The sequence below is a fragment of the Peromyscus maniculatus genome, chromosome 22 (assembly GCF_049852395.1).
Source record: "Peromyscus maniculatus bairdii isolate BWxNUB_F1_BW_parent chromosome 22, HU_Pman_BW_mat_3.1, whole genome shotgun sequence".
NCBI classification, from domain to species: Eukaryota; Metazoa; Chordata; class Mammalia; order Rodentia; family Cricetidae; genus Peromyscus; species Peromyscus maniculatus.
In genome coordinates, this window is record NC_134873.1 from 14,080,172 (window position 1) to 14,091,907 (window position 11,736).

The following is an 11,736-nucleotide window of genomic DNA, read 5'->3' on the forward strand; positions in this document are numbered from 1 at the left end:
AGGGTCCTTCATTCATTCAATTATTTGATTGTTTAGCTAGGTTTTAGATTGTTGTTTTTCTTTAAGATTTATTTATTTTATTTTATGCGTGTTTTGCCTGCATGAATGTCTGTGTACCATGTGCATGCAGTGCCCTAGGAGGCCAAAAGAGGGCATCAGATTCCTTGGAACTGGGGTTACAGTCAGTTGTGCGCCACCATGTGGGTGCTGGAAACCAAACCAGGTCCTCTACAAGAGCAGCCAGTGCTGCTAACTGCTGAGCCACCTCTCCAGTACCACCATACCTCATAGCCATTTTGAGACAAAGTCTCATGTAGTCCAGGCTAGCATCCAACTCACTATGTATCTGAGGGTGTTCTTGAAACTCCTGATCCTTCTGCCTCCATCCCATGAATGATGGGGTTCAAGGTGTACACCATCACACCCAGTTTATATTGTGCTGGAGATGGAAGCTAGACAAACAATGCCAACTGAGCAACACCCCCAAAACCCTGCCTCCACCTCATAAGTAGCCAGGAGTACACACAGGAATACATGGATGATTTTATGACATAGTGGAGCTCAGAACAAGTGGAAGAGCTTGGATATTGGAGGGAGGCAGGACAGACAGGAAGTGAACATCATGAGCTTCAAGAGAGAGAAGACACTGAGCAGTGTGAAGAGTGGGGGAAGAACAGAAAGAGGAACCCAGCCTGAAAGGCCAGAGGGGCCAACCACAGCTGGTCTTGCAGCCTCCAACCTTGAGACACCAAAGTTTTCTCTTATGAAAAATGGACCTAATAATATTACCACCCTCTGTGTGTTGAAAGGAAAAGTTGAAGTAATCCACTTAAAAACCCCCGGTCACAGAACTGGAGCCATAGCTCAGCAGTGAACAGCGTTGATGTGCCATCATGAAAATGGATGTTAAGAGGCCAGTATCCACATCCCCAAAATGTTTATTAGCTCCAGGTCCTAAATATCCAACTAACACCCTTTTCTGGCGTCTGCATGTACACAGGTACCAGTACCCACACCCCACACAGACACACTTGTATACACACAATTGTATACACACATACACTAATTGTTTAAGCTTAGTCATGTACGTCATGACTTAGTCATGGGGATGTAGATCAGTTGGCAGAGGGCTTGTCTCATATGCACGAAGTCCTGGGTTTGATCCCTAGCACTTTACAAACCCCAATTAGTGGGTACCATGCTGCACATATATCCTCTCACTACTTGGGCGGCAGAGGCAATAGATCAGAATCTCAAGATCATCTTTAGCTACACAACAGGTGTGAGGCTGGCCTGGGCTACATGACCCTGCCTCTTTAAATAAATATATATACTTAAGACAGGGTCTCTCTACATAGGACAGCCTTGGCTGTCCTATGTAGAACAGGCTGGCCTCAAACTAACAGAAATCCATCTATTTCTGCCTCTGCCTCCGAGTGCATGGGATTAAGGGTGTGGTGCCCTTAATTAAAAAAAAAAAAGGCAAGCAAGATATCTCAGTGGGTAAAGGCACTTGCTGAACAATCCTAGTTCACTGAATTTGATCCTCAGAACCCATAAAGGTGGCTGGACAGAACTGAGTCCACAGTGTTTTCCTCTGGTCTTCACACATGCACACCCACTCACATCATTCACATACACAAACAACAGTAATAAATAAAAATTTTAAAAACAAAAGAAAAAAAAACAAGACGCTTAGTAAGGACTGAAAGTGAAACTTAATAGTACATGGAAGTCTTAGGACTCCACATCTAGTTTTCATGATCTGTCCTCACCAACACTTCTGCTGTTCCCGTCTTGCAAGCAGGAAGCACTGGCTGCTGTCACCCAACCTCCCTCCCCAGCCTCTGTCCTTCCTCTTATTGGCCAGACTGGCTGATGGTGGGTCCTCACTGTCCTTTTACACCTCCCACTATGACTCCAGGATCTTGCCAACACCCTCCCTGGGGCCATTCTCAGAGTGCAGTCAATTTTCAGTAACTCAGATGGCTCAAAGTTCCTTGCAGCTCCCAACACATTCTAACATAGCCTCATCTCACATAGGGCACCACTTGTCCTGGATACCTCTGACCTCCGAGGCAGTGCTTTCTTAACCCCTCCAGGTATATGTCACCTCTAACTGCACCCTGTTGCATTCCATGAGCTTCTCCTCCTCTTGCCCTGTCTCCTTCATGTAGAGATAACTGCTTTTCTGCAGTGCCGGGGAAGAACTCAGGATCCTGTGCATGTAAGTCAAGCATAAAACACAGCAAGGAAGGTCTGGAGACAAGGCTCATAATACTATAATCCTCTACTCTAGTAAAAGGTGATGTGGCTCAGGGTGGAGCCCCTGCCTAGAATCCCCCAGTGAGGGGCTAAGGAGTAGAATGCCTGCTTAGCATGTGTGAGGCCCTGGGTTTCATGCTGTTTCAGCAAGAAAAAAAGAAGGGGGAAGAAAAGGATGGAAGGAAAAGGAATTCATGTAATCCTTTGTAAAGCAGAGGAAAAGTTGTGGATACTAACAAATCTGAAAGTGCTCACACTAGTGGCCCCAAAATGCAGTGAAGCCACCAGATGTGCCCACCTGCAAAAGGTCTCAAATGCAGGCTCAAGAGGGATACTAAGGCAGATTGTTGGGGAGCAAGGTTTTTATTAAAAGTTATTAGCAGAGCCGGGTGGTGGTGGCGCACACCTTTAATCCCAGCACTCCAGAGGCAGAACCAGGTGGATCTCTGTGAGTTCTAGGCCAGCCTGGTCTACAGAGCAAGATCCAGGACAGGTACCAAAACTACACATAGAAATTCTGTCTCAAAAAAAAAAAAAAAAAACACAAACAAAAAAGTTATTAACAGCCGGGTGGTGGCGGCGCATGCCTTTAATCCCAGCACTCTGGAGGCAGAGGCAGGTGGACAAGGCCAGCCTGGTCTACAGAGTGAGTTCCAGGACAGCCAAGACTGTTACACAGAGAAACCCTGTCTCAAAAAAACAAAACAAAACAAAAAGTTATTAATGCCAGGGACAGACAGGCTGAGTTACAGAAATGTAGCCCAGGCTCTGAGAAGAGTTCAGGCCCCGGTACCAGAGATAGACAACATGGCAGGGGCTCTAAAGAGAGAAAACCAAGGTCTGGTGGCACAAGTAGGGGTCTCAGTCATCCCCTTCGGAGGATGAAGGAGGTTTCACAGCATAAGTCTACAGCCAGGTTCTCCGATTTTCAGGCAGGAGGCAGGGAAAGGGGTGGAGAATGAGTGTGGCTGGGCTCTTTGATGGAAACTCATTCCCCCAGGTGAGAACCCTTAGTACCTGGTATTACGCTGGCGAATGACTCAAGTGTCTCAGGAGGTTGCCCGTTGGTATCTATGAGAGTGGAAAGGCTGCTTGAAAGCTACTGCGGCCTGTATGCAGCTGGATTCTAACATTACATTCTTTTTAATTTTAAAGGTATACACATGTTTTGCCTACTGTATGTCTGTGCACAGTGTAGGTGTCTGGCGCCCAAGGAAGCCAGAAGAGGGCACTGGACCCTCTGAGTTTGGAGTTACAGACAGTTACAAACCACCATGTGGGTGCTGGGAACTGAAGTTGGGTCCTCTGCAAGAGCAGCAAATGCTCTTAACTGCTGAGCCATTACTCCAATGCCCTGAAACTTAAAAAAAAAAATTTTGGTTTTCTTTTTTTTATTTTTTTTCAAGACAGGGTTTCTCTGTGAAACAGTCCTGGCTGTCCTGCTTCTCGCTCTGTAGACCAGGCTGGCCTCAAACTCACAGAGATCCACCTGCCTCTGCTTCCCAAGTGCTGGAATTAAAGGCATGTGCCACCACCACCCTGTTGAACCTTAATTTTTTAGTTGGTTTGGGTTTAGTTATATTATACAAGCTGGCCTGGAACTCACCATCTACTTGCCTCAGCTACAGAGTTCTGGAATTACAGGCATGTGTGTACCACTGCATCTGGCTCAAACTTGAGTGTCAACAAAATACACAGGTAGAAAACTCGACACCTGACAGCATGTGGCAGTCCTAGAAAAACTCAGGTGCACTACATAGGATGTATAAAATGACCTTTAGGGCTTTGCCAAATACCCTATGAATGAGCCCATCCTCCCTGTACAAACTCCCGTGAGCAGTGAAAGCAGCACCCAGTGGGCCTGGGAGGGGGCACTGCGGACAGATACAGCATGTGTTTGGACTCAGCCTCTGTAGCGAGTCTGTCTCTGTCCTACCAGCTACCAAATAATGATATGGAGACTTCTTATTAATTATGAAAGCTTGGCCTTAGCTTAGGCTTGTTTCTAACTGGCTCTTATAACTTAAATTAATCCATTTCTATTAATCTACATGCTGTCATGTGACTCTAGACGTTTACCTCTCCCCCTGCATGTCCTGTTTTCTCTGCGTCTGGCTGGCGACTCCCCATTTCTTATTCCCGGAGATCTGTCTGGAAGTCCTGACTATACCTCCTGCCTAGCTATTGGCCATTTGGCTTTTTATTAAACCAACCACAGTGACAAATCTTTATGCAGTGTAATCAAATATCTTCCAACAAGCCTCTGCTCTCCAGGTGTCTTGTATGGTCTCCATCTGTACATAGCTATAAATAAACACCTTGCCCAAGCATGAAGCAACAAGTGTCTAAAATAACCTTCAGGCTATGTATAACTGTAAAGGAAACATCAGTGAATTTCCTGTTGGGACTTGGGTCTTAGCCCCAAAATATCTTATAATATGCACGCAAATATTCCAAAATCAAGTATTTTTTGAGACAGGATGTCATGTCATGTATTTAGTTGGCTAACCTCCAACTAAATATATTAGAGCTGAGGATGGATTTGAACTCATTTTCCAGCCTCTTCCTCCTCCTGAGTGCTAGGATGAAAGGTGTATACCAGCGATGTCAGTCGTATGTATTGCTGGAGTTGTAGCCTAGAGCTTTGTGCATGCTAGGCAAATGCTCTTTCAAATGAATCACATGGGTAGGGGTTGGGGGAGAGCGTGTATTTATTTATTATGTCTGTGTAGATATATATGCAAGTGTGTGCACACACAGAAGCCTGTACATGCTTGCACTAGGAGACCAGAAGAAGGTGAAGTAGTCACAGGGTCCTCTTCATCACTCTTCACCTATTCTCTTGAATCAGGGTCTCTTCCTGAACCTCTTGCTCGACTGAAGGCCACAAATTCCAACAATCCTTCTGCCTCTGCACACTACACCCAGAGCTGGGGTTATAGGCATTTTTGAGGGGTACCCAGCTTATTACACAGTACATCTAAACTCCAGTCCTCGTGATTTTGGAGCAAGTGCTCTTAACTGCATACCCATCTCTTCAGCCCTTTTTTTTTTTTTTTGTAATATGTTTGGTTTTAATTTATTTGTTTGTTTGTTTGTTTGTTTATTTTAAGACAGGGTCTCACTCTGCAGCCCAGGCTGGCCTTAAACCATGGCAATCTTGCCTTGGCCTCTCAAGTGCTTGGAGCCACCATGCTTGTGTTCTAAAATGGGTTTGCTGTTTGTTTGGTGTTTTTTGGTGGTGTTAGCGGTGTTTGTTTTTTTGTTGTTTGGTTTGGTTTGGTTTTAGTTGGTTGTTTAAAAATAAAAATAAAATTAAAAAACTTGAAACATTTTGATTAACAATACTCAACTGGTATTGATTTTCTCTTTACATAAAATATTTTTGTTGAGCCAGGAGTGGTGACAATACTATTAATCCTAACATTTAGAGGTAGAGCCAAGAGATCTCTATGAGTTGGAAGGAGCCTGGTCCACGTAGTGAGTTTCAGTCTACCCACGGCTATATAGTGAGTCAGTCCCCCCTTCTCCCATCTCTAATTAATTGTGTGCAGGCATCTACCCACTAAATGGCAACCACATCCCCATCTCTAAGACAACCAAAAATAGTCCCACAGGCCAGGGTTGTAGCTCAGTAGTAGACCAATTACCTAACATGCACAAGGCTCTGGGTTCCATCCCCAGCACTGATTAAAAACAAAACACTGTTATTCCAAAGTCCCCCCATTCCCCGCCCCCCCCCCCCACACCATGCCTTGGTTCAGAACTCTCGAAGGTGTTAATTCCTGTTTACCTATACAGCCCAGCCTTTTTGGCACCCTGGAGAAAACAGTCCCCCATTGTACACAGAGGCTCCCTGGAGATCCATACTTGAAAGTATGCATGAGAATAGCCCCATAGGATCACATGTTTTAATACTTTGTATTAAACAAAGTCGATGGCATGATTGGGCAGTTTGGGAGGTGTGGCCTTTTGGAGGAGTATGTCACTGAGGGCAGGCTTTAAGGTTTCAAAACTACCATTCGTTCCCAATGTGCTCTTTCTGCCTACTGTTTATGGATCAGAATATGAGCTCTCAGCTGTTCCTGCCACTATGCCTTTGCTCTGCTATCATGGACTCCCACCCTCTGGAACTATAAGCCGAATTAAACACTTACTTTTATAAATTGACTTGGTCACAGTGTTTTGTCACAGCATTAGAAAAGTAACTAAGGTTTATTTGGAGCTTATGGTTCCAGAGGGATGAGAGCCCATCACCATCAGAATGGGGAATCATAGGAGCAGGAAGGCATGGTGACTGGACTTGGAATCTCAAACCATAAGCAGGAAGCAGAGAGACATACTTCTTTCAGCAAGGTCACACCTCCAAACTTCCTGAACAGTGCCACCACCATCAGAGTGGTGACCAAGTATTCAAATACCTGAGACTGTGGAAGGGAATCTCATTCAAACCACCACACCTTCTTTGGCCTCCCACCTCAAAATGTCCTTCTTTTCCTAGCCTTTTCTTCACTGTGACAAAATACCTGACACAGACAACTTAACAGGGGAAGGGTTGATTCATGGTTTCAGCAGTAGCCATCACTTTGGACCTGAGGAAGATCAGCATATCATAGCATTGAGAGCTTTGTGATGGAGGCTGCTCATACTGTGATGGTCAGGAAGGAGAGAAAGCAAGACAAAGGAGCTGGGAGTTCCATTGGTAAAGTGCTTGCTGAGCATGCACAAAGCCCTGCCTGAGTTGCAGCCCCAGCACTGCATACACCATGTGCGGTTGTGCACTCTTGTTATCTCAACACTTGAGGTAGAGGCAGGAAGATCTGAAGCTCCTACCAGCCTAGTCTACAGGTGTGAGGGCTCATTTGAATGAAGGAAAGGAGGAAAGAGGGAGAGGATGAATGAACAGAGGTGATTTTAGCCAGGACCACATCAGAGGTGATTTTAGCCAGGACCACATCCCAAAGAGCTGAATGTCAAAGCAAAGGATTCAGCCTTCATTGTTCAGGCTGTGAAATTGAGACATGGCTGTAGCTGATGATCTGTATTAAAGATAGATAGATAGATAGATAGATAGATAGATAGATAGATAGATAGATAGATAGATAGATAGATATTACAGATATATATTTGAAAATTATAATTATACTCATTGACTGATTGATTGGGAGAGTATGCACATGCTATAGTACGTGTGTGGAGGCCAGAGAACCAAGAGTTGGTCCTCTCCTTCCACCATGTAAGTCCCGGGGATTGAATTCAGGTCATCAGGCTCAGTAGCAAGCACCTTTCCCCACTGAGCAATACTGATAGCCTTTTTTAGAAGCAGGGTCTGAATATATATACCCTGCTCACCTGAATTGCATGGAAGTCCTCCCAACTCTGCCTCCCAAGTGCTGAGATTACCAGTATGTCACCATGCCTGTCTTGTACCATACTTCAGAAAGATCCCTCAAAGAGCTGAGAATATAACTCAGCTACAAGAGTTCTTGCCTACATGCTCAAAGTCCTGGGTTTGATCTCCAGCATTTCATAACTTGGGCTTGATGACACACTGAGGGGGGGCGGTGTCTCTGCAGGTGTCAGGGAGAGAAGCAAACCTCAAAGAGATGAGAGTGAAAACTCTGTTCTGATTGACTTCATCAATCTGGATCAAGACTTCTAAAGAGTCTGATGACAAGGAGTTCATCATCAGCATATTTAAAATACAGTGCAATTTGGAAAAAAAGTTTTCTGGTGTAATACAATCCCTGTTGCACAAGGAAGTGTAATTACAATGAAACTCAACTCAGGGTACATGTCATTTCTTCCAAGAGGATGGGTTCTAGAGATAGGCTACCTATGCTAGCTTAAGGGCTTAGGAAAGGCTCTGGCTTGGTCTTGATCATACAGATAGCACAGAGGTCATTTGGACTATTAAGTCGCCTCTGGTCCTGGTTATGGGAGCTTGGGGGAGCCCATGGCTGTAAGGGTCATTTAGATTGCTAGGCACCTCTGGTCCTGGTTGTATGAGCTTGATGAGGCCTGATCCAACACAGATCACCAGGCTATTAATCACTTCCAATTCCCAGCTTTCTGGATGGAAGAACAGGTATTTCATCTTTGCCATTGGAAAGATAACCATGTGTGTTTAATATTCCTGGTCTCTCTGGAGATCTGTGGGCACAAGGACGGACTTTCATACTCAGCTCCTAACAGCACACACCAGGGAGCCTGAAGTGGCCTGATCTACCTCCTGGGTGTTCCCAATAGGTGAGGAAGAAACAGGGTTGTCATCTTTTCTTTTTTGTTTCTGTGATCAAATATTCTGACAAAAGGAACTTTAATGGACAAAGAGCTTAATTGACTCACAGTTCCAGGCTACAGTCCATCATTGTGGGAAAGTAAAGGCAGAGACCTGAAGCAGCTAGTTAGAGTACATCCATAGTCAAGAGCAGAGAGAGCCGATGTGGTAGCACACACCTTCAATCCCAGCACTCGGGAGGCAGAAGTAGGCTGATCTCTATGAGTTAAAGACTAGCCTAGTTTACATAATGAATTCTAGGCTACTCAGGGCTACATAGTAAAAACATGGAGAGAGAGAAAGAGAGAGAGAGGAGAAAGAGAGAGAATGAATGATTACTTGTACCTAACCCTCTCTTTACAAGGACTGGTATAATACTAACCTAGACTCTCCCCATGAAGGGCTGGGGTGTGAACAGGTCTTCTTACTTTTACTAATGTAATCAAGACAATCTCCAACAGACATGCCACAGGCCAAACTGACCTAGACAGTCCCTCATTGAGACTCTTAACAGGTGATTCTAAATTGTGTCAAGCTGACAATTAAAACTAGCCATTCAGGTGGATCTCTGTGAGTTTAGGTCAGCCTGACCCACAGAATGAGTTCCAGGACAGCTAAAGCTACACAGAGAAATGTTGTCTTAAAACAACAACAACAACAAAAGCCTAGCCATAATTGGGGTATCTGAGGAAGGACAATTTAGAAGCTGTAGTGGAGGTAAACTAGATGCCCTGACCATGCTCCCCTGAAAGGGCTCACCCTCCATTCGTCCACTCCCATCTGCAGGGCAGCAAGGAGCGTTTTCACTGGCAGAGTCACAATGTGAAGCAGAGCGGTGTGGATGACATGGTTCTGCTGCCCCAGATCACTGAGGACGCCATCGTGAGCAACCTCCGAAAGCGCTTCATGGATGACTACATCTTCGTATCCAAAGCAGTGCAAGGACATGGGAGGATGACTGGGCAATAGAAGTTAGGATGATGCACTGGGACAGAGAAGAATGCCAAGGGGATGGCAGTGCAGAGGGGCCTATGAAAGCCCAGCCCAGGGTTGGAGGGGAGGATGAATGAATGGAGGAAGGATGGGCAGATTGAAGAATAGATCAAGTAACAATAGTGCTGTGGTTTGAGATGCTGTAGCTGCCACTGCACCTCTGCCTTGGAGTAGCTAAACTACTGTACTGTATTTCCCTCTTTCTGGATCCAGCCTTCTTTTCCTAAGAGACTCAAGGTACATTCAAGTATCTCACCTCTCTCTCTAAGCAAGAGGTTCTGGGAAGTCTTGTTGGGATAGAATAAGGGGTAAGAAAGGCAAAGCAAGACACTGCATGGTTCTTAACTACCTCTCAAGACATATATTGGCTCAGTGCTTATCTCTGTAAACCCCTTTAAGCAGATGCCCTACTTCACTGACCGAGAAATTGACCTCTACCAGGGCGCGGTGAGACCAGGGTTGGATGGGTGGAAATATGCCCACACCTACCCTCTGAGGCCTCCAGCTCTGTACTGACACCTGACCTCCTCCACCAGGCTCAATATGAGAATCCCCCGCACATCTATGCCCTCACCGACAACATGTACCGGAATATGATGATCGACTGTGAGAACCAGTGTGTCATTATCAGGTGATTATGTAGTAGGGTGAGGGATTCTGGAACATTCTGTCCAGGCATGTCCTCAAACACCACCACCAAGGGTAATTTGTCATGAACTCATAAATCATGCCATGATGTCCCTTTATCCCTATTGCTCTGTTCTACTTTCTTTATTTCCCTTGGCTCCTGATACAGTGTGTCTATTCATTTTATTACTGCCTATTGTTTCCTCCTAAATATTAGCTCCAGGACTAAAGAGATGGCTCAGCAGGTAAGAGTGTTTGCTGCTCAAGGATGAGACCCTGAGGTCAAACTCCCAGAATTTACATAAAAAGCCAGACTTGGACACACACACCTATAACTCCAGCATTGGGAGAGACTGAAACTGGCAGGTTTCTAGGGTTTGCAGGCCACAAGCCTTACTCCAGATTCAGTGAGAGAGCCTGTCTCAAGGGAATAAGACAGGGAATGATGGAGCAGAATACCAGATGTCCTCCAATCTATACATAAAGACACATGAATACATAAACACATGCACATATACCACAAACACATATACCATGCTCATACTACACACACATAAAATAGATAAATGTGGGGGTATGAATTTTTAAATTACATTTTATTCATTATTTTGTGTATATGTGTATAGATCCATGCATGTCAAGGTATGCATATAGAAGTCAGAACACAACTTCCAAGAAACAATTCTCTCCTTCCACCATATGAGGGACTGAATGAACTCAGGTCTTCAGACTTGGCAATGGGTGCTGAGCCATCTTTCCAGCCCAAGGAATTTGTACATCATATCTACTTATTTATTTATATTTATTGGGGCTGCCACATGCCACAATGCAAGTGTGAAGATCAGAGGAGAACTTTCAAGAATCAGGTCTTTTCCATGAAACTCAGCTTGGCAGCAAGTGCCTCTACCCACTGAGCCACCTCACCAGCCCCTTCTTTTTTGCGGGGAGGGAGAAGATATTTTTTATTTTTAAAAAATTACTATTTTTATGTTAAGTGTGTGCATGATTTGCTTGCATGCATATCTGTGCACCACATTCATGCCTGTTGCTCTCAGAGGCCAGAAGAGGGTATTCAATCACTTAAAACCGGAGTTACAGATGGTTATTACCACTGTGTCAGTTCTGGGAAGCAAAGACATGTTGTCTGCAAGAGAAATAAGTGCTCTTAGCCCTAAGCCATCTTTCCAGACCCTGGAGCAGGGATTTTTTTTTTTTTAATCTTTCTTATTCACTGTTTAATCTCTAAAACCTAGAGTAGGGTCTGGAATACTGTGGGTGCTCAGTAAAAGAATAAATACATGCATGAATTAATGAATGACTAGGAATTTGAAAAGGTCCTTTCCACTATCCCTGCCCACTAACTATTCCTTCATCCTACCACCTCCAGTGGAGAGAGCGGAGCTGGGAAAACAGTGGCTGCTAAGTACATCATGGGCTACATCTCCAAGGTGTCTGGCGGGGGTGAAAAGGTCCAGGTAAGACAAGAAGGATATGTCAGGTCTCCCTCAGTTACACCCATATGACCCAGACTGATCTCTTTCTACCTGGGCTCTACCCCTAGCACGTCAAAG

The 11,736-nt window shown here is 44.8% G+C and overlaps 1 protein-coding gene across 2 annotated transcripts in view; it reads left to right on the plus strand.

Annotated features, from left to right (window-relative positions):
* The window catches only part of Myo1f (myosin IF), a 53,003-nt gene that overhangs the window by 8,831 nt on the left and 32,436 nt on the right, over positions 1 to 11,736 (plus strand). For both annotated transcript variants that reach the window (XM_006990866.2, XM_076559038.1), the window contains exons 2-6: positions 9,332 to 9,469; positions 9,896 to 9,985; positions 10,075 to 10,169; positions 11,553 to 11,640; positions 11,727 to 11,736. The exon at positions 11,727 to 11,736 is cut by the window's right edge and continues 80 nt beyond it. In XM_006990866.2, coding sequence (XP_006990928.2) covers positions 9,332 to 9,469; positions 9,896 to 9,985; positions 10,075 to 10,169; positions 11,553 to 11,640; positions 11,727 to 11,736 — 421 coding nt within the window. The remainder of the gene's footprint in view (positions 1 to 9,331; positions 9,470 to 9,895; positions 9,986 to 10,074; positions 10,170 to 11,552; positions 11,641 to 11,726) is intronic.